A 23425-nucleotide genomic window follows, 5' to 3' on the forward strand; every position below is an offset into this window, starting at 1 on the left:
AGCTGCTGCCACCACCGCTTGGAGAGATGGTGGCCAGCATCCACAGAACCTCACTGTGCCTACACATAGCGTTTGGGAAGCTATGGCTCTTCCACGCAGCTTTGCACTGCTGTAATTTAAAGGCAACTTCTGTTGACTGCAAATACTAACATTGTTTCAGCCAATCTCACATTCTAGTGTGAGGGTCTATCACCTCTGCCTGTTTCTTGTCTGGTTTTAAATATGCAGTTGCACAGTCATGCTGCCTGTGATGCTGAGCCTTAAACTTAACTTGCTAAGTGGAGTGCTGCTGCGGCTGTGAAGAAGCACCAAGAGGGCACGGGCTGTGCTCAGGGAATGCACCAGTTTACACCCCTGTGATTTTCCTTCACTTCTCCTGAACTTTAACCCGTTAAATCTTCATTCTTATATTTCTTACATTTTTGTTTGTTGTGGTACAGGGTGAAAAAAAGATCGGATTTAACAAGTGCCTTTAAATTAGAGCCTCTTTACCTGCAACACCACCACCAGGAATCTGGTAAGCTCAGAGTCAGATGATAATGCTGTTATCTTGTTGGCACACTGACATTTTACAGAAAAAAAATAATATGAGAACTTAGAACTCCTTTATGTATTTAGGAGCCTATTTCTATTTTCACAGTGCCCTAACAAGTTTAGCTTATAAAAGTTCAAGCACACCTAGTGAGATTTTAGATTATATGAAAAACAATGGAGGTAAAACCATTTCATAATGCATTAGGTTAATGCTTTTGTCTTGGGATTGCCTCATCTTTCCACTGACTCTTTGTAGGAGGGTTGAAAAATTCAGAACAATATTTTTGCAGTCAAAGCATATTGCTGGATGCTACGTATCAAGTCCCTTAACCAGCCTTCCACAACAGATCTTTCTGCAAAATGATTTCATGATCTCATTTGGTTTTAGAGTTCCTGAAGTCCATGACCCCTTTTCTTAGCTATTTGTGCAAGCTCTGATTCCAGTTTGCAAAAACCTATGTCAGGAGCAAACACTACCTGAAACTGCAAAGAATCATAGCCTCATAGACACATAGAATGTTCCAGGCTGGAAAGTCCAATCCCCAACCCCAGTCAGCAGAGACATCCACAACTAGACCAGGATGCTGGGAGCCCCACTGAGCCTTACCTTGAATATCTTCAGGGAAGAGGCCTCTACCAACTTGCTGGGCAACAACTCTCATAGTAAAGAACTTGTCCCTAATATCCATTCTAAATCTGCTTTTCTTTAGTTTGAAGCCATTGCCCCTCATGCTGTCACTGTAGGCCTTTGTAAACAGTCTCTCTCCATCCTTCATGTAGGTGAAAAAGAGGGAGTGAGCTGCATTTGGTAGGTGTTCTCTGGTTTGGCTACCTGGGCATTGTCGTGCTAGGTCTGTGCTGTTAGAGGGCTGGCAGTGAAGGCAGTAAGCGCAGGCTGTCCCTCTCCTACTAAACGCCCAGAAGAGCTCTTCACAAATGCTTACAGAGAACTTAGAACCTTAGGCCCTGTACAAAGCTCCTTAATGGATTAGTGCTGCTCCTTGCACATACCTAGCAACTGCAGAGTGGCATTTGTCGTGCTGAAGCCTGTTTTTACACATTTGGTTATTAACTGCTTAAGTGTGAAGAAGGTCACAGCAGTGCAAATTCCTGCATAACGTAACCTTCTGAAGAGGCTGAATCACACACAGGTGCAAGTGTAGGGCTGGCATCTGGAAAGAACAACCCCGGGGATCAGGATAGGTTGGGGACTGACCTGCTGGAAGGCAGCGAAGGGGAAAAGGATCTGGAGGTCCTAGTTGATGGGAAGTTGACTATGAGCTAGCAATGTGCTCTTGTAGCCAAGAGAGGCAGTGCCACTCTGGGGTGTATTAAAAAGGCTATGGTTAGTAGGACAAGGGAGGCTCTCCTGCCCCTCTACTCTGCCCTGGTGAGGCCACATCTGGAGCACTGGGCCCAGTTCTAGGCCCCCTGGTTCAAGGACATAGAACTGCTTGAGAGAGTCCAGCACAGAGCCACAAAGATGCTGAAGGGAATGGAACAGCTCTGTTACAAGGAGAGCCTGAGGCAGCTGGGGCTGTGCTGCTTGGAGGAGACTGAGAGGTGACCACATCAATGGTTATAAGATGTAAAGGTGAGTGCCAGGAGGCTGGAGCCAGGCTCTGCTGGGTGATGCCCAGTGCCAGCACAAGGGGCAGTGGGTGGAAGCTGAGGCATAGGAAGTTTCACTGAAACATGAGGAGGAATTTTTTCCCTGTGAGGGTGACAGAGCCCTGGCACAGGCTGCCCAGGGGGTTGTGGAGCCTCTCTGGAGATATTCAAAACCTGCCTGGATGTGTTCCTGTGTGATCTGGTCTAGGAGATGCTGCTCTGGCAGGGGGGTCGGACTGGATGAGCTTCTGAGGTCCCTTCCAGCCCCTGACATTCTGTGTTCTCATGGAATTGCCAGTGCTGATCTGTTTTGATGAGTGTATTGGGAGTACTTTTTATCTTTTTATCTGTTTTGGCTATGAACTCATTGATATTTAAATTAATACCATCCAGAATTCTACCATTCACTAAAGGGCCCTAGGAAAAATGGATTCCTTTGCCTTCATCCTAAACTGGCAGGAAATTTGCATTTTATTAATTTTCTGCATTTCCAAACAAATGCAAATATAGAACAGTGCAATGGACAGGAAAATACAGGACTCTGCAGCTGAGGTTCAGCCTCCAAAGGCTAGATTGTTAAGAAAAAAATAGATATACTATTTTCGGGGGCCTTTTCAAATAAAAAAATACAAGTTATATCAAATACACTAAATTAATGGATTTTACTTAATATACATGGAAACATTTTGTTCCTTCAGGGTAAATAATCCAAGCTTAATTAAAGTGACAATAGATTCTTCAGAGAACTGATGTTGGTGATTCAAGAACCTTAGACCTTCCCCAGGTTAAGTAACACCAGAAAAAAACCCCAAACCCTCTGTTAAAGCTAGGTGCTTTCAGCAAGGCCACCCAGCTGACCTGAAAATTTTCTCTCTCCCAGGTGGATAACAAATGGTTCATCTTTCATCTTGCCTTTAGATGCGCTGACAATGTGTTATGTGATCTGGACAGAATGATTTCAAAGAGATCAGCTGCTTACTGCCAGTCTTGTCACACAACATTTTTCTGTGCTCTATTCCCACTTGCTATGATTTTTTTTAAGAGTTGGGCAGCACCTTTTAAATCCAAATGTCTCTTGTTACTAAATCCACACTTATGCCTTCTATAAACATAGTCAGATTTGCAAAGGTGTTAGGCTGTTACAGTCCCTATTGATCACTCGGTCAAAGAAGCCAGAGAGTTGTGGTCAATGGGCTGGAGTCCAGTTGGAGGCCTGTAACTGGTGGAGTCCCTCAGGGGCCAGTACTGGGACCAGTTCTGTTCAATATATTCATCAAGCACTTGGATGAGGGCACAGAGTGCACTGTCAGCAAGTTTGCTGGTGACACAAAACTGTATGGAGTGGCTGCCACAGCAGAGGGTTGTTCTGCCAGACTTAGACAGGCTGGAGAGTTGGGCAGGGAGAAATTGAATGAAGTTGAACAAGGGCAAGCGTAGAGTCCAGCACCTGAGGAAAACCAACTCCATATAGGTTGGGGACTGACCTGCTGGAGAGCAGTGAAGGAGAAAGTGAAAACTGCGAGTCCTAGTGGTCAGAAGGTTGACCATGAGCCAGCAAAGTGCTCTTGTGGCCAAGAAGGCCAATGCCATTCTGGGGTACGTTAGAAGATGTGTGTGGCTAGTAGGTTGAGAGAGGTTCTCCTCCTCCTCTAGCTGCCCTGGTGGGGCTGCATCTGGAGTATTGTGTCCAGTTCTGGGCCTCTGAGTTCAGGAAGGACAAGTAGCTGCTTGAGAGAGTCCAGTGCAGAGGCACAAAGGTGATTAAGGGAGCGGAACACCTTCCTTACAAAGCAAGACTGAGGGAACTGGGGCTGTGCTGCTTGGAGAGGAGCAGACTGAGACGTGACCTCATTCATGCTTATGAATACATAAAGGGTGAGTGCCAGGAGGCTGGAGCCAGGCTCTTGTCATTGATGCCCAATGACAGGGCAAGGGGCAGTGGGTGGAAGCTGAGGCATAGGAGATTCCATGGAAACATGAGGAATTTTTTTTTCCCTGCGAGGGTGACAGAGCCCTGGCACAGGCTGCCCAGGGGGCTTGTGGAGTCTCCTTCTTTGACGATATTCAAGACCCACCTGGGTGCATTCCTGTGTGATCTGGTACAGGTGATCCTGCTTCTGGCAGGGTGTTGGAGTAGATGATCTTTTGAGGTTCCCTGCAACCTCTACATTCTGTGATTTATGGGATGGTGACACTTCTGGAAATATGACTTGTCTGGTGGAAGGTCTTATTTTCTGATACTCAGGTCTGAGTATTCCCATTGTACAAGGCAAACAAAGTAGCATTTTTAAATTCACTCCTCTCTCAAGAATTTAAATGAGCAGAAAAACCTCTCTCTCTGTAAGCAATTACTCTTAATAACCATATGGCAATTATGTGTGCCCCCAAGGGGAAAGTCTTTACTTTGTCATTAATTATAATGTTACGTGATTTGCATTGTCACCCCAGGAAGATTATACTGGCTTGCATGGCAACCCAAGATATAGGTCAAATCCTAAGCACAGTGTTAGAAGAATGCAGCTTTATACTCTGCTGTGAATGCCACATATGTTCCCACAATGCAATTCCTCCTGGTTAAATGCAGATGCAAGATTAAGTTTGTAATCAAGGACTAATCATTACATTCTGCTTCACAGCCTGTCGTGGACCATTAGACATAGCTCCTCGCAGGAGTGTAACATTATTTGTCTGTCACTGATTGCTTACTCCTTTGCTACCAGTCTTGGCAGCTATCGAACAAAACTGGCTGCTAGCATGCAGAAGAATGTGTATGTTACAAAAGGATCTTGTTACCAAGATGAGAGAGACATCTTCCTTTCCTGAAGTCCAGCAGCAGGTTAATGACTGCTGTATTGTTGTGTGTGTTTATTTCATCTGGAAAAGAACCTGCTAACAAGTTAAAGAACCAAATGGCTTTATGGTACAAGGAGGAAGGGCCATGTTTTTCAACATGTTTTGCTTGTGTAGATGAGAGAACATTGGCACGAGAGCTTGTAATACAAGAAAGAGTGTTCATTTATTCACTTATAGAGAAGACACTAAAGACTGAGACCTATGTAAATGTGATAGAATCAACCAGGTTGGAAGAGACCTCCAAGATCATCCAGTCCAACCCACCACCCAGCCCCATCAATCAACTAGACCATGGCACTAAGTGTCTTTTTGTGAACACCTCCAGGAATGGAGACTCCACCACCTCCCTGGGCAGCCCACTTCAATGGCAATCACTCTCTCTGGGAAGAACTTCCTTCCAACATCCAGCCTATACATATATTGGTGTTTGAATTACATTTCAGGTACAATGTGCAATGAATTTCAAGATCACAGACCAACAGTCACAGGCTCACAGGATGTCAGGTGTGGAAGGGACCCGGAGATCACTGAGTCCAACCCCTTGCCACAGCAGGACCACACAATCGAGCAAAGATCACAGAGGAACACATCCAGACAGGCCTTGAAAGTCTCCAGAGGAGATTCCACAGCCTCTCTGGGCAGCCTGTGCCAGTGCTCTGTGAGCCTTACAGTAGAGTTCCCCCTTGTGTTGAGGCAGAACCTCGTGCTGCAACTTCCATCCATTGCTCCTTAGATAGAAGGTACAGTTCTATATAGTGTCTTGTGGTTCACAATTCCAGGATCACTTACTACTTTCCCATGAACTTTAAGTGCATACTTTTCTACGAGCTTATACTCCAGCACAGAGTAATAAATCAGAGTAAGAGAACTAAGCAGATGCTTCCATATTTTCCTAAAGAAGTGCTTCAAATTTTATGTTAGTTTAATTTCTGTCACTAGGTCACTCCAAGCACTTCATTGTGAAAGCAGTCACTTATTAGACGTGTGAATTAGTTGGAGCAATTAATGAGGCAGGGACTATAAAATACATAGTTATTTTATTTCAAAAAAGCCCTGTCGTAAACTCTATACATGCCAGTTAAACTGGGGTTCTAATTTGGTTGGGAGGATCTTCAGAAGGATGCTTACAGGCAACTAATTTAGGAGAATCAGAAAATTGGAAAAGGTTTAGTCACAAAATGGCTCTGCCCCATTTATCAGTAGGCAGCCTGGAGCCCTAGGGAAAGTCATGGAGTAGAATTCAGAAATAGTCCCTGGCTCCTTTGTGGCAGTCTTGAAACTGCTTGATAGCTATTGGCAGGCTGCTAGATCTTCCCAGGCTCTAGCAGGGTCCTGGGAAAGAGGCAGACGATCTCTAACCTCGTCCTGGTTCCTCTTGTCACAGAGGTTTGCAGAGGTGCAGGCAGGATCTCTCGCAGATGTGCAGAGAGCACCATGTCAGTTGCAGTTCTCATCACGTTCGTGAGGCACTTAATGCCTTCTCCTGGTAAACTTGAAGAACTTAAGTTTCCAGGTAGTTCAAGCCCAAAACATCATGGCTAAGCTGGTCTGAAGCACAAGGCAGAGCAGAACGCATTGTCCAAACTAGGAGTGGTGAGGCGGAGCAGTGCATACTGAAGCAGAGCAGTGCAGCGAGGCAGAGGCTGCTCAGCAGAAGCAGCACAACTGCTTGCAACTTAGCTCCATTTATGTTATGTGTCTCCTTTGGCCACAGATTCACCAGTCAGGATGGCATCTGCAAACCTGACCATATTAGGTGAACTCAGGGCTTGCTTACCCTTATTTGGGCAAGATGCCCAACAAGTGCATAAACACCTGTGGGTACCTGTTTATCACTTTGGGAGGGGACATAATGGCCCAAGCCTTTGTTTTCCTCCTGCCTTTGCTTCCCCCATCAGCAGAAGGGTGGGGTAAGTCAGGACATCTAATAGACCTATTCACCTTCCACAACAACATGCTGAAGAATTAACCACAAATATATGAATGAGTATAAAAGGTAGTGAGAAGTGGATTACTTTAAAAAAATGTTGTCAATTTGCTCAGGTAAACTGAGTGAGTCTGAGGATTCTGCAAGCTGTTGAAACCAAAATTAAATAGCCATTTTACCTACTACTTCTTTTCCTTACAAGAAGAAAACAAATACAGTAATTAATCCATCATCTCCATAGTGTCTGCAGTACAACAGAAAGGCAAAATGTACTTCTTCTCCTGTAAACTGTTTAATTTGTTACTGGTGTATTCTGACCAGTGAGGGAATGAAGCTTATTACAAGCACCTTTGTTTAGCTTGCTGCCAAGTATCCTGCTAGGTATTTAGTAGCCCTGTTGACGCAGGTTGTGCTGAAGCTTGTAGTAAACATACAGGATAGCTAAGATACAGCTTTTTTCCAATAACATTAGGATGAGCAAAGTCTTTGGCTGTTGAAGTAATGTGAGCATTTGTTCTTTAACTTGCAGGCCTGGTAACAGATTATCGGGTAAGTGAAGGAAATCATTTATTACTGGTGTATAGCAATAATTTTCAGGACTTTCATTCTTCATTGCTTATGCTACTTTATTGGAAAGAAGCAGCTTGCTAAATTTGAAGGATTCCTGTGACAGATTATGCACAATTAATAATCTGTGTTAATTTTGATATCCAGGCAATGATTGTTAATAGCTATGAAAACTGTTTATTAACGTTAAAACTTGCCAGAAAACTTATTCACAGGTTCAAAAATGCACAGGTTGGAAATTTATATGTGCTGGGCACAGGCAAAACCTGAGCACTTATTTCTTCAAGTGGCAAAAGCAAATATTATACTGGAAAAGGCTTTTATGTATTTACTCACAACATTATCACCTGACTCGCAGGGGCTAGCCACAGTCCCAGACAGTGCTCAGACGCTTTCAGGGAACTCTGTCTGGTTGGCTGCTGAGACTTGGTTCTTCCCAGGCTTCTGGGGAAAGGAGGCAGACAATCTCTGACCTTGTCTCTTGGCTCCTCTGGATGATCTGTGTATCTCCAGGACTTCTCATCTTGGCAGGAGACTTTCAGGTGCAGGCAGGATGTCTTGGGGTGTGCAGTCTCAGCACGATGTCATGCTGGCTATGCAGGCTGACCACATGCAGGCATTTGGAGCCTGTTCCTGGTAAGCTCTCCAGGCAAATTGTCTTGGGTTCAAATGCAAGTTCCCAGAGACTCTAATAAATTTAATAGACCCAATGACAATTTATAGAATTTATAGAGTGCCCTCCCCTCTTCCCCCTCCTTTTCCCAAAAGACAAGGAGAGAGAGAAAGGTAGGGACACCCAAATAAATCAGTCTCACTCGATTTGGAAGTTAAAAAGGAAAAGTTTAACAATAACTTAGAAAAGGTATTGGAGGTAGGGGAGTTTACAAAAGATAAGGAAGGGAAAACAGCAAAATACAAAAAGGGATGGATACAACCCGAGTAATGTGATGGTGTCTCTGCCTCGTGGCTGCCACGTGGTGTGCTGGTATGCAGTATGAGTGTGTGTGGGTCAAGAGGGAGCCAAGGCAAAAGAGGATGAGGAGCAGGAAGTGCTCCTCTTTTATACCACAGGAAGTGGGGGGAGTGGGCTAACCATCACCTGGAGTGTGGCCCACCCCTGGGGAGGGGCCAAGACCCCTAGGGTCAGGTTCAGGGTTACTCCCCCAGGAGTGTTAACCCTATACACAAATTCAGGATGCAAAACGAGGTAGCAGCAGCCCTGTACTACCTGCTTATCTCTTCTATCAGCCTGTGACTAATGGGGCATTGGACAATATGTCCAATGCCATAGATTAGCCAATCAGAATGGCACTTTACCCGGCCTCACCATATTAGGTGAAGGCAGGGCTTTCACCCTCTCCTCCCACGGTTGCTTCCCCCAACACAGAAGGGCAGGGGAACATGTCTGGCCAAGCCAACGTGGCTAAGCCCATGTTTGCCCTATCAGGCCTACCACCGCATTCATCAAGCTGAAATCGTATTGTTCGAAAACCATTGTTTAAAGGCAGGAATTGTCTTGCATGTGCAATATCCCAAGGGTGAAGAAATGTCCTAAAAATATGTTTTTCCCCTTGGCATTGTGAATAATACATTTTAATTGTTTTTAATGCATATGCTTTTCATTATGTAACCACTGGAAACAGTGTGGGCTTAAAATGGAAGCTGTGCCTGCCGCTGGATACGGTAGCCCCACAGCTGCAAATAAGCCCACGTGCATCACCTTCTAGGATGCTTTCCTAAAACCTTTGGGGAGGACTCTGGATGCACAAAGAAAATCTGATCTGCCTTGTGACCCAACCCTTCTGTTCTGAAACCAACCTCCTTTTTAATTTGAATTTGAAAATGTTGAGTATGAAACAGTCAAAACAGGGCATTAACTAGGAAGAGATATTTCTAGTAGTATTTGATGCACCTCTTGCATTTACCACCTGTGGTAAAGTCATCGCAGAATGTGCACTGTGCTGCAGGAATGACTTCTAACGTGGATGCCTTCCCATCTCTCTGGCTTGCAGCACTGGCAAATCCCCCTGGGCAGGAGGTTCCGCTCCCTGAAGCTCTGGTTTGTGCTGAGGATGTATGGGGTCACAGGGCTGCAGCAGCACATCCGCAAGGTAATGGGACTTTGCTTTCTTGGATAACCTGTTCTGCAACGGCATAGGAAAACATGCTGGCTACCTATCCACATTCCATGACATGGAAGGACAAGGAGGATGAGACAACCAATGTGGCTTTACTAGGAGCAACTCCTGTCTGACCAGCCTAGTGGCTTTCTATGATACAGGGACTATGTCAGTGGACAAGGGCAACATATGGATGTATCTATCTGGACTTCTGCAAGGCCTTTGACATGCTCCCCCACAACATCCTGCTCACCAAGTTGGAGAGAGATGGATTTGATAGGTTGACTGTTTAGTGGATAAGGAATTGGCTGGACAGGTGCACCCAGAGGGTGGTGCTCAATGGCTTGAAGGCCAGACTGAGAGCAGTAACAAGTGATGTCCTTCAGGGGTCCTTACTGGGACCTGTGCTGTTTAGTATGTTTATCAATGATATAGACACTGTGATCAAGTGCACCTAAGTGATCTTCCAGTACCTGTGTTGTAGCTTCTTGCAAATAACAGCTTTTATGTTTCTGTCGTTGCTGAAGGCAGTCCTCGCAGATAATAGGCTGAGAGTGATTGGCATTGGAATGGGCTGCCCAGGGAGGTGGTGGAGCACCATCCCTGGAGGTCTTCAAGAAAAGACTGGATGAGGCACTTAGCAAGGTCTAGTTGATTGGACAGGGCTGGGTGCTAGGTTGGACTGGATGATCTTGGAGGTCTCTTCCAGCCTGGCCAATTCTGCAATTCTAGGTGGTACTGATCTTGTCCTGATTTAGCTGGATTTTAAGGGCAGCCTGTAATTGCCAGAATTATTTGTGAAGCTGTATTTATTACAGTGGGTGATAGAGTAGACATAGGTTGAATCAGGAGACCAAAGAACAGTGGCAGACACAGGTATTGCAACTTTCAAGTGGAGAGTAGAGCGACTGGAGCTGGAGAAGTAGGAAGAAGGGCTTGCTCTCTGTTTTGTTATTAAGGAGTTGCCCCAGGAAAAGAGACAGAGAGTCAGGCAGAGGTTTTAAGGTGCAAATTAGGCTGGAACATGAGGAGGAAGATGCACATGTTTGGGGTGTAGCATGCGGCCATACACCATGTAGCTTTCATATGCCAATATATCTGCGTGCAGGATATGTCACTGCTACCCATGCTGTACAATAGCAGCTAAGGTATGCCTGTTCAGTGCAGGGCTGGGCCTTAGACATTCAACTTCCAGAGTTTCAATTCTTTTCTGACTTTATGAAAAACACAACACAGATGCTGTGACTACATAAGGGGGAAAAATACTTCAACTCTGAAGTTACTGAAGGAAGTTATAGCAGGAAGATTTATCCAGTGTTAATAGACTTGTAGTTAGGATTCTTTTGTGCAGCCAGGTGTCACTTACATTTGGTGTTTTTCAATAGTGATGAGCTTCCAACGTGATATAGAGGAAAAAAACCACCTCATATCCTTAAGAATGCATCCTCACAAAGATATCTGCAAGTATCTCTTCACAAACTTTCTTTTCATGGATCCCTCCCTTCCCTCCCTCCCTTTTTCCTTCTTTCCTCATTTTTTTCTTTCCTCCCCCACCCCTTTCCTAACAGTGTAAAATAGGGCTGCTCTATTTGCAGCCTTAAGGTCTGCAGTGAAATGACCAGATAACCACTGCAGCCTGGCATTTACTCCTACTGAGAAAAACATTTAGTAACTAAAGTATTCCTGGGAGATCAGAATGTGTGACTTGGATTTAGATACTGTAACTTTTTTTGCTTCCCAAACCTTCCAGTTAGGTACTCGTTTCCCACACAATATGTCATAGTAACCTATTACAAAGTGTAGGTTTAAAGCAGTGGTAAAGGGGAGGACAATCATCTCTGCAGGAGGTGGAGAGAGAAAAATGCCAATTTTGTAGGTAAGTCCCAAAGCCACAGGGGACATGTACAAAGAGAGCAAACCCAACAGCAATTAACAGCCTTTAGACTGATTCCTAACAGAGTCAGTGTAGATGTCAAACCCTAATGCACCAATTGTAAGTAGCCTCTTTGCAAACTGCTGGACCACCTATTCCTCCTTTCTTGCTCTGAGCCCTTTCAAAATGCTCCGCAGGCGTTGGAGAACTTTAGCAGCTAATGTCAAATATCTTTGCATCTGGTCACTAACGTTCTGACTCCTCTGTGGGACCAGGAGAAACTGGTGTACTGTGTCTTTCCTTCTTCACCAAGAATAATGAATTGCAGTAAAAACTAACAGCAGAGACCAAGAAACTGGAACTGTGCAAAAGAGCACTGACAAAGATAGTATTTCAAGAGGAGTGACGCAGGCCAAGTGCTGTTGAGAGAACTCTTTGCCATGATTTTCCTTCAGTGCCATGGGATGCGATCTAGGGCAGACAGAGAAGTGAAATCTATAGGAGGAAAAGTAAGAAGTGTTCAACTCAACATTAGGAAGCTATGTTCTACCTTATCACAGACTTTGCCTTACGTTCAAGGTGAGTTTGGAGGGTTGGCCAGGGGGGCTAGGAAGCAGAAGCATTAGTCAGGCAGCAAGTTAGGTTAGAGAGAGAAGTGCAGCCCAAAAGCCAGAGAGCGAACTCCCTTATCTATATTTATGTTCTTGTTCTTATACATCTCAGCAAGCCTATGAGTGCAGCAGACATCACCACTGTTTCCTTTTCACAGCCCACAGTCTAATTCTTCTCACCAAAATATCTCAGCTAGGGTCAACCTAGCACGCAGATGAACATACTCTGATGCTGCAGAGAAGTGCCCTCAAGTCAAAAACTATTTCAGTTTTAGAAGGTTTTGCCCAAGAAATGAAATGCAACTTTAAACACCTCAACGCAGAAGCCTTTCTCTTTCTGTATGTTCCATTGTTTATATGTATATTCACACGTGTACATACAGAAATGCAGACTAGTCTTGGGTTCGGTAAATAGGCCCTCACTTTACTGCTCGTGTTAGTGGTTATGTAAGACACTTCCCCTAATCCTGAATAACCTCTCACTGCAGAAGAGCATGGCTGTTTAACTGAAATAAATAATAATACATAAAAGTGACCTTACAAGGTTTTTTTTCCATTCTCCTAAATTTCCCTAAGAGTAAAAGGGCTGGTATTCTGCTGCTACATACCAAGACTTTCCAGGCCACCTGTGAGCAGTCCATGTGATTCCACCTTGGGATCACAAGGAGTTGTCCAAATGATATTGCCAGAAGCTGTTGGTTTGCATACATCTACTTCATTGTTAAATTACACAACAGTACCAACTAAAATAACACTTTAAGTTAGTGGTTCCAGGGACGCATCTTGACACAAATGTGGAAATGAAAAGCGTCTGGAAGGTTAAAACATCCATATATCAGCCTGTCATTTGTTTGTTTTCCTCTCCTTCTTTCCTACCCTTAGTTTCAGTACCTGCAGTTCTCCAAAGAGGACTTTATTTTCACAGCTGACGTGCTTGCCTTGAGAAGTTGAGCATGTGTCCTCCTCTGACTTCCTGCCATGCTTACCTTCAGACTTCAGAGCATGAGTACAGGTCTTGGACGCACAGTGGCAGATGTGATCCCTAAAAGCCCTTCAGTTTCAGAGATTGAGCTGCCAGGCTTCATAATGTTTAACTTCATTGGGTTTAATTATGTTTGATGGCTACAATCTTTGTAGATAACAGCTTACAGTTCAAAGGTGCAGGGCTTTGGGTGCGTTAAATACATTTATTACGGGTGAAACCAGCTCAAGCTCCTCTCTCTCGCCCTCCGTTCCGTATAAGCCAAGGCACTTGGTGCCCCCCAGTGGCTGCACACATTATTGCTACTGGTAAGACACTGGATCAGAGCCAGTTGGGAACGTCTTTTAACATAGACTCGTAGAATGAACCAGGTTGGAAGAGACCTCCAAGATCATCCAGTCCAATATGACTGACTCCAGCCACTTATCACACGCTGCAAAGTCCGCTGCTGCTAAACCATGTCTCGTAGCATCACACATATGCCACCTTCAAGGATGGAGATTCAACCACCTCCCTGAGGAAGCTATTCCAGTGCTGATAACCCTTTCAGTGAAGATGTTTCTTCTTATAGCCAATCTTAAACCTCCCCCTGGTGTAACTGGAGGCCACTTCCTCTTGTTCTATCACTTGTTGCTAGGGAGAGAAGACCAACACCCACATTGCTCCAGCCTCCCATCAGGTAACTGTAAGGAGTGAGACTGTTTCTCATCAGCCGCCTTTTCTCCAGACTAAATAACCCCACCTCACTCAGCAACTCTGCATTAAAGACCTGTTCTGCAGACCCTTCACCATTTTCATTGTCCTTCTCTGGACACACTCCAGCATCAAAATCTCTTTCTTGTAGTGAAAGCCACAAAACTGAACCCAGTACTTAAGGTTTGGCCTCACTATTACTGTGTGAATGAGGACAATTGCTTCCCTGGTCCTGCTGGTCACACTATTCCTGATAGATGCCAGGATGCTGTTGGCCTTCATGACCACCTGAGCACACTGTTGGCCAGCTGGATAGAAGTACTTGCATGCAGACATGAACACAAAATACTTCTGGAATGCTGATCTGTGCCTTACTGAATAGTCTCTATTTTTGCTTGACTTCTTTTTGTCTTCTTCCTAATTCATAAAAAATCCTTTAGAGCAAATAGTAGACATAAATACCTGCTATAAACCATACAGCATGGGGCCAGAGTGTTCCTGTACTCAGTGCTTGCAGTAAGCCAGGTCCAGAGTGTTCCTGTACTCAGTGCTTGCAGTAAGCCGGGTCCAGAGTGTTCCTGTACTCAGTGCTTGCAGTAAGCCGGGTCCAGAGTGTTCCTGTACTCAGTGCTTGCAGTAAGCCGGGTCCAGAGTGTTCCTGTACTCAGTGCTTGCAGTAAGCCAGGTCCAGAGTGTTCCTGTACTCAGTGCTTGCAGTAAGCCGGGTCCAGAGTGTTCCTGTACTCAGTGCTTGCAGTAAGCCGGGTCCAGAGTGTTCCTGTACTCAGGGCTTGCAGTAAGCCGGGTCCAGAGTGTTCCTGTACTCAGTGCTTGCAGTAAGCCAGGTCCAGAGTGTTCCTGTACTCAGTGCTTGCAGTAAGCCGGGTCCAGAGTGTTCCTGTACTCAGTGCTTGCAGTAAGCCAGGTCCAGAGTGTTCCTGTACTCAGTGCTTGCAGTAAGCCAAATCTTAATTGTTTTGTTTTATTTGATTCATCCCCAGGTGAGTTTTGGTGAAGTTCCATTGTGACCACATTCAGCTGCACATGTGTGAAATTTTCTTCTCTTTGAACGTGTTTGGGTTTTTTGTAGCTTCGATTTCCAAGACGTAGCATCTGCAGTGTGAATTTCACAGAGCTGTGTCAAGGGCAGGAACATAGTTAAGTCTACAGAAGATGAGGGTAGGAGGAGACAGTAAAAGATCACTGTAACACATGTGCATTCTTCACCTATGGTTTCCAGGTGGTTAAGCTTACAGGTATATATATCTATACACATACTCGTTTTTATTGCTGCAAACTCATGCTGTTTGTATCTGCAGAGCATTCACATGCCTTGGAAAGGACTGAGCATTTTGTGGGTCTCGCTGCTGACTCAGAGCTCCCAGTCTTAATTTTAGAAGGAGATGATAAATGGATGTAACAAAGAGCAGAGAGGAAGTGGTAACACCAGCAGGACTGGCTGTTTGCACAGGACACCAGTATGCCCAATGTGAAGGTTTTGATTCAATATAAACAATGCTTTTCTATTTTGAGAAACAAACAAACATCAGAAAGCTATGATTAAGATTGCAGAATGTGATGGGTTGGGTTTTTTGTTCCCCTTTGTTGTGTTTCATTTTGTTTCTGTAATGTGTTTTGTCTTGTTCTTGCCCCTCTGGGAAATTCCTACGAGATGAAACATTCCACATTTCATTTTTGTTTGACAACTGTCCTTTAACTCTCAAGAAAAGCAAAGTGCACAAGCCAGAGAAGACATGGGCTTAGTTGTTTAGTTTTTGTGGAAGTCTTTGCAGTCATAAACATGGGAAAACTAAGGAGCTTCTAAACGTTTTGGATGATGCTGGTGTAGAGTGGCTGTTACATGAGGACAAACTTGAATTCTGACAGTTGCTGTTGCAGTTTTATCCTTTCCTTAAATTATTGTTTAGAGTAGTGAGCACTAAAGTGTTGATAGCCAGTGTGCTGGTTTGAGCCTAGCTGGGATATTTTGGTGAGAAGAATTAGATGCTAGGCTGTGAGAAGGAACCAATGGTGATGGCTGCTGCACTCATAGGCTTGCTGAGATGGATAAGAACAAGAGCATAAACATAGTTAACAGAGTCTCTCTCTGGGCCTTGGGCTGTACTTTTCTCTCTAACCTGCTGCCTGACTAATCCTTCTGCTTCCTAACCCCTCTGGCCAACCCTCCAAACTCACCTCAATTGTAAGGCAAAGTCTGGAGTAAGGTAGAAGGGTGAGGAGAAGGTGGGAGGGTGGTTGGGAGCCCCTCCTGGGCAGTCTGGTTTCTGGGAGGGCTGCTGTGTTTCTGTATTACTTTTTAACTTGCATATGTCTGTGTGTAGCTGTATAGATTGTAAATATCTGCTTGGATCTTGTGCTAAGCTGTAAATATAAAGCTCCGTTCTTCAGTTTTCAGATTGACTGAGTCTAGTCTGGGTGATTTTCCTAAGTGTAGGGGGGCAGGGAACACCCAAACCACCTTAGCCAGGAAGAGAGGGACTGGGTAAGGTACTGCAGATACCTGATGAGGATATGGGTTCTTCTTTACCAAGTGCTTTTGAATTCATTTTCTGTTTGGAAGCAAGTGAAATGTGGTATGAATATGTAATCTTCCCTGGCTGATGTTAAGATTTTCCAGCTGGTTGCTAGCATGCCTGTTGGTTTCCTTCCTATTTCTTTGATTTTGGAAGAGAACTGGCTTCCTCTGCTTCAAAATAATTGTTCTGGCTTGGTGTCCAGTGTAATTCTCTTCTTCTCTCCAGTAACTACTGAACAAGCTGGCTGAGATATCCTAACCATGTTATTGATTGTGCTGCCAGTACCTTTCTTTTTAACTGAACCTTAACAGCCAGCTCAGAAGAGTGAGCAAGTTAGCCTCTTCTTCCAAATGATTCCCATGTCAGAGGAACTGCTCTAAAAAGCCCATCTTTCCAGCTTGTTTTGCACTGCAATTGTGATTGTTTTCTCTCTGTAAGTCAGTGCATCTACCCCTCTCCCCATAGGAACTTTTTGACTCTCTAGCCATACCCAGAAAAAACTGACTGTGCTAGTTTGAGGCTCACTAGGATATTTTAGTGAGAGAAATTAGATGCTAGGTTGTGAAAAGGAAACAATGGTGATAGCTGCTGCACTCATAGGCTTGCTGAGATGCACAAATACAAGAACACAAACACAGATAACAGGGTTGCTGTGTGTCTGCCTGCACTTTGCTCCCTAATCTGCTGTCTGTGTAGTTAACCCTTCTGCTTTCTAACCCCCCTGGCTGGCCCTCCAAGCCCACCTTGAATATAAGGCAAAGTCTGGGATATGGTAGAGGAGTGGAAGGGTGGTTGGGAGCCCCTGCTGGGCACTCTGGTTTCTGGGAGGGCTGCTGTGTTTCTGTATTGCTTTTTTAAACTAGTACATTTCTGTCCATGTTGTAAATACCTGCTTGTATCTTGTGCTAAGCTGTAAATATAAAGCTTCATTTCTTAATTTCCAGCTCTGCTGAGCCTAGCCTGGGTGATTTCATGAGAGTGTGGGGGGTGGGTAACACCCAAACTGTCACACTGACAGTGGTAAGACAATTTAAAGAATGATTACTGTTAATATGGATTCATATAAAAGTGTGAGGAAATAATTAATTAAGGAACAAATTAGTACTGCTTAGGACAGACTGAGCTATTAATCTAGTAATGGCTCAGTCTGACCTCTGGAAGGCACAAATGGGATGTAAGTTGACAAAAACAGATGGTGATATATAAGTATTATCACATACCAGAATAGGGAAGAGAAAAGGCATCAGGGATGGAAACAATACAGCACACCTTTTCTCTTGATCCAATTTATAGTTACTCCTTTTCTCTTCCAGCATGTCAAGCTGGCACATCTGTTTGAACATTTAGTCCTTCAGGATGAAAGATTTGAGATCTGTGCTGAGGTTGTCTTGGGACTTGTGTGTTTTCGTCTGAAGGTAAGGCAGCTAAGACCTCCTGTTTCTCTGTCATGTTTTATAGCCATGCAATAACCTGCAACTGAACAGTCTTTGTAGTTACTGTATTTTCTAAGGCAAGTGAAGGGAGTTCATGTAGATCAAAGCAGATCAATGGAAGAAGCTTAAGACAATTTTGTTAAAAATGAATTGATGGATGGAGAGAACTCAAACGTGTTACAGTATTGAAACACATAGTCTAGGCAAGGAAATGATGCAAAACGTTAGATTCTGTGCTTCACAGGCTTTGGTGAGGATGATTTAAAGCATGCTTCCCTCGACATCTGCGCCTGCCGCGTGAGAATACGCGTGTGCGTTACGGCTTGGCTGTCCGTGCCACACACGCGTGTCTGACCTTCAGTGGCATACATCTGTGTAATGACTACCATGGATGAAGATCAGAGAGGTAGAGACTTCCTGTTTCCCTTAAAGAATACATTCTAAACTCCAACAGTCAGACGGAGCAAATGGGAGCGTGACGTGAGTAAGGATAGGCTTGCATGGGAGGCCAGCTTCCCAATCGCCCCTGGTCTGCTCTTTTTCTGAACGTGATCCTTTTTCCCCTCTTGGCCTTTTTTTCCCTGTAAGTGCCAAGTTCACTGACAGAGAGGTCTTGCCCAGCAGAAACTAGAAAACTCGCTCTGCATGCAGAGCACAAGAGCTGCAGTAGCTGGGAGGGGTCACTTGGTCAACCAGGTATTAAGAGGAGATCAGTGTATTATTTTAGGTAAAGGACTCATTTCATAGAGGAGCTCACAGCTGAAGCCTCAGTAAAGGGCTGGATTGTGACAGTGAATCTGAACACCAAGCAACAATAGCAACGCTGCTGTTTTGTAGCTCACATGATACCTAAAAGAGCTTGTAGCTTTTCTGAGGGCTCAGAACCACGACTTGGCTCCTGCTGGGAAGTGTGGTATTTTGGCTTCTCATAAATGCCTGTCTCAGTCATTCCATTGCCCCAGCTACCTGAGTTTGGTGCAATCTGCTGAAGGAGCTAACAGATCTGTATCACGAACTCACTGGGCACTGACAGATCAAGTGTATCCTGCAAGGAAAGCCTGCAAAGCTGTATTTAAATGTGCTGCAAGTAGGTTTTGTTTTCCAGCTTGTTCACTGCCACAGTCAGGATCAGGGTGGTGACAGAGCTAACTCTAAACCACGGATTTCATGGCCAGTAGACACCGAGGTCTTACAAAGGTCTGGTTTTCCTCCCTGAACCACAGACCAGAGGAGTCTAAACTGGCCTGAACCGGGCACTGGAGTCACCAACCTTGGATGTGTTGAAGAGCCCTTTGGATGTGGTGCTCAAGGATATGGTTTAGGGGTGAACTTTGCAGAGTAGGGATAATGGTTGGACTTGATGATCCTTTTCCAACCAGACGCTTCTGTGATTAAGGAAAATGGTTTCATTTTAATTTATGCTGTTTACAAAACCAAACAAAAAACCCCAAACAAACAAAGAAGAACATGGAGTGTTTCCCAGAAAGTGAGAACATGAATAGAATTTCTTTCCTAACAAGAACTTGAAAAAGATTTTGAGGAATAGATTTTATGGCTTTTACTGCTCAATAACAAGATGTTGGTTTAGCCCACTCTTTCACATGGAACAAGCAAACACTGGCTTTGCAGACTCAGAGACAGCTGTTAGGCAGCGCTCTACATTTACTTTAAAGGAACAAACAAATGTGCTGGTGAAATAGAGCGTAGCAATGCAGGATTTGTCCCTTTTGATCAGACCAGCAGTATACCTACATCTGGTCTCCTCTCCCCACTCATCCAGCAGAAGAAATCAGATCCACAGGGAAAGGCAGTTCTGCAAAGAGGTCCATGCTGCACACCTAGCTAAGGAACTTTCCCAGATGTTAGAGGAGAAAGGCAGGGTGCTGTGGAAACAGCAGCACTGCCACTGCTTGCCTTCCTTGTCAAAAGAGGACCAAACCAAAATAATAAACCTCTTACATTAAGAGCACCTCACAGGAATTTTTACAACTTTATTTGCTTTTTAAATCACCCTTTCCAAAAGTCTTCTTTGATTTCTAGAATTCATATCAAGATGCATCTTAGAAGTAGGATGCTTGCAAGCTTTATACAGTTACAGTAGGACTAAGGGAGAGGCCACTTGAACCATAATGCTGCACAGTGTGTGAAACAGTTTTCCTTCTGTGCTCTTGAGAGACATTTTACTTTATTTTGCTGAGCTGTAACTGTTAGGCTTTTGCCATTCATATTGCTGATCAGACAGACCTTCAGATTATAACTTACATTTCATCAAATGTATCCTGCCAAAGGGTTAAACTTTGGCCTCCTTGTCATGTCTGCAGATGAATACAAGTCAAGTTAGTAATTTCTCCAGGGGGGTGAGAGAATTATGTCTTACTGAACCTGACAGACTCAATCACAGCTGGCTTTTCAAAGCCCTGGGAGAGAATTAGCCACCACTAACTTCAATTTGATGTGGCACCTGAGTGTCACAGCAGTCCCAATGGGCTGCTGCAAAAGCAGAACACAATAAAGATACATGAATCCTTTTCCTTCCTCCCTCATCCCTGCCAAGGGCATTAACTCAACAGCAGCTCTGGCCAGCCTGGCCATCTAGGGTAGGGTGTCCCTGGGCATGGCAGGGTGGTTGGAACTGGAGGATCCCCCTGTGGTCCCTTGCAACCCTGACTGATTCTATGTGTTTCATTAGATCTAACAGAAGTGTAATGAAATGGCTATAATAATGAACACTTTCACGTCACACTCCATAGCTCACAACCTTAGGAAACAAGAAGGCAGCTGGTTGTCACAAATGTCCCAGTGCAAACACCATTTCTAAACCCTGGTTAATCCATAGATCTCTTTGTGGCTGAGAAACTACCTCTTGCACTGTCATCTTTTTGCAGTCCTTTGATGGCAGAGCACTGAGATGAGCAACTGGCTGCATGTTACTGCTGGTACTTGGGCTTGGCTGCTTGGTGGGATTTATATATGCCACACTTGCTTCTGAAATTCACCACCATATCCATTGAATTGCAACAATTTCAGGGCTCAAACGAACTAAACGAGGCGCTTCTTAAAAGCATAGACCAGGCCAAGAAGATTCATCTGGTTCCATGCTACTTGCGAGAGAAGTTTGTGCTGCGTTTTGCTGTTTGTTCCCGCACAGTGGAATCCACCCACATCGAGTTTGCCTGGCAGCACATCTCACAGCTGGCAACTGATCTTCTGAAAGCGTGGGAGCCAAACCACCAGTAACAGCAATGAAGTAGCAGCGGGCAGGAGGTTAACTGGCTTTCTCTGCACTGCCAACTTCTATTTTAAGGGCAGGTGAGAAGGTCAAATTACAAAGGGAAAAAAAAAAGAACAAAATCTGCTGTTATATAGTCAAGCTGCAGTAGCAAAACCCTTGCCAGCAAGTCCTGTTGTAACTTTACTCATTCCCTCTCTGGTAGTTTCATCTTGCCTGTTTCCGGGATGCATATAGCCACTGGAAGAAGGCTCAGCACTCCCTCCATTGTCCCCAGTCACCTCTAGCACACCCATGAGATGTTACAACCAATTCATTTAGCATTACTATAACTTCAGAAAAGAAGCAGACTGGGGGGAGTTGAGTAGCCTGGTTGTAACACTGTTCAGGTGCTTTCTAAGTAAGCATGCACAAGTGCTGCTGTCATGATTTGGGGAGCTATCGCATCATGGCAGGCTGCAGCAGTTCTATAAATTAAGTTAGGACTTGGAAACTCCTTCATTACACAGCCAGACAGAGCAGATGAGCACTAAATGAGTACTCTCTATCCTTCTGGCAGGTCCTCTACCTTCTCCTAAAGGCTTTGCATTTGAAGCAGTCGTTTTGTCCAGTCTCAGCAAGTAAGTTAGGTTATGCTGGCTACAGATTATGACTGTGTCATTCAGAAGCTGCCCCTTCAGAGCACTGTCCAAAGCCATGTGCTAGCTGGTGTTCTCTATTTTTCACTGACTCCTTATAGCAGCCAGGATGTGAAAATACTCTGTAAGCTATACTCAGTGAAACAGACCTGTCGCTCCTTTTTACAACTGCCACTCTGCTTTCTTCATCGTGTAATAAATCTCTGACAAAACATGCCATGGTGCCACCATCAGTGTCTTCTTTCATTAACATGTCAATGAGAGTCCAGTGCAGGGCCACAAAGATGCTGAAGGGAATGGAGCATCTCACAAGGAGAGCTTGAGGGAGCTGGGGCTGTGCTGCTTGGAGAGGAGGGGACTGAGAGGTGACCTCAGCAGTGGTTATAAAGATGTAAAGGTGAGTGCCAGGAAGCTGGAGTCAGGTTCTGCTGGGTGATGCCTGATGATAGCATAAAGCACAATGGGTGGAAGCTAAGGCAGAGGAAGTTCCGTGTAAACATGAGGATGATTTTTTTTACCCTGCGAGGGTGACAGAGCCCTGGCACAGGCTGCCCAGGGGGGTTGTGGAGCCTCCATCTCTGGAGATATTCAAAACCCTCCTGGATGTGTTCCTGTGTGACATGGTCAGTGAGATCCTGCTCTGGCAGGGGGGTTGGACTGGATGAGCTCTGGAGGTCCCTTCCATCCCCTGACATTCTATGATTCTGTGCAATATGAAAATATAGGAAAATAATCCTCAGAAAAAGCCAAATAATGTACACTTGACACAAAGCACTGACACAGCATCCCGATGAAGACACGTAACAGTCAGAAACACTATCTGACTTCAGTGAGAACTTCTGCCATTTTAAAAACAAAATTTCCAGTTATTTCTGTGTAAAAAAAACAACAGAATAAAATGCTACGCCAAGAAACACAATCTGTAGGATAAGTTTCTGCACTGGCATCTTTTCACTCATCTTTCCTTTTGCTGTTTCCATTAATTTCTAAACTATCTTGAACCACTTGCACAATTATTCAGCTTTCTTAGAATCACAGAATCATAGATTCAACCAGGTTGGAAGAGAGCTCCAAGCTCATCCAGTCCAACCTAGCACACAGCCCTAGCTGATCAACCAGAACACAGCACTGAGTGCCTCATCCAGGCTTTTCTTGAACACCTCCAAGGACAGTGACTCCACCACCTCCCTGGGCAGCCCATTCCAATGCCAATCACTCTCTCTGCCAACAGTTTCCTCCTAACATCCAGCCTAGACCTGCCCTGGCACAGCTTGAGCCTCTGTCCCCTTATTCTGCCCCTGGCTGCCTGGCAGCAGAGCCCAACCCCACCTGGCTACAGCCTCCCTGCAGGTAGTTGCAGACAGCAATGAGGTCTGCCCTGAGCCTCCTCTTCTGCAGGCTGCACATCCCCAGCTCCCTCAGCCTCTCACAGGGCTAGAACACTGCCCATATCTGGGGAGTGGCAAGTAAACAATGAAACATGTACCTAGACACTTAATATGGCACACAGTCTGCTCCCACTCTCTGCTTCTCCAGAAGGGATTAAAGAGGCTGACTATGGATTGGGTGGATTTTTCTGGAGATTCTGAGAGAAAGGAAAGAAAGAAAGAAAGAAAAAAAGAAAGAAAGAAAGAAAGAAAGAAAGAAAGAAAGAAAGAAAGAAAGAAAGAAAGAAAGAAAGAAAGAAAGTTAGTTTCTGATCAAAGCTATCACAGAATAAACCCGAAATTAATTTCCACCAAATAAATTTGCACCAAAATTAAATGGGAGTTGCATTGAGCTTATGCGACTACAAAGCTAACTAAATCTCTCTAATT

At 44.6% G+C, this 23425-nt stretch overlaps 1 protein-coding gene across 2 annotated transcripts in view; it reads left to right on the top strand.

The window, feature by feature from the left end:
* Positions 1–21822, top strand: part of DDC (dopa decarboxylase) — an 81659-nt gene extending 59837 nt beyond the window's left edge. For both annotated transcript variants that reach the window (XM_064160742.1, XM_064160743.1), the window contains 5 exons: positions 441–517; positions 7455–7474; positions 9505–9603; positions 17622–17723; positions 20769–21822. In XM_064160742.1, the coding sequence (XP_064016812.1) occupies positions 441–517; positions 7455–7474; positions 9505–9603; positions 17622–17723; positions 20769–20978 (508 nt within the window). In that variant the 3' untranslated portion in view covers positions 20979–21822. The remainder of the gene's footprint in view (positions 1–440; positions 518–7454; positions 7475–9504; positions 9604–17621; positions 17724–20768) is intronic.
* The last annotated feature ends 1603 nt before the right edge of the window (positions 21823–23425 follow it).

The sequence above is a fragment of the Pogoniulus pusillus genome, chromosome 21 (assembly GCF_015220805.1).
Source record: "Pogoniulus pusillus isolate bPogPus1 chromosome 21, bPogPus1.pri, whole genome shotgun sequence".
Lineage (NCBI taxonomy): Eukaryota > Metazoa > Chordata > Aves > Piciformes > Lybiidae > Pogoniulus > Pogoniulus pusillus.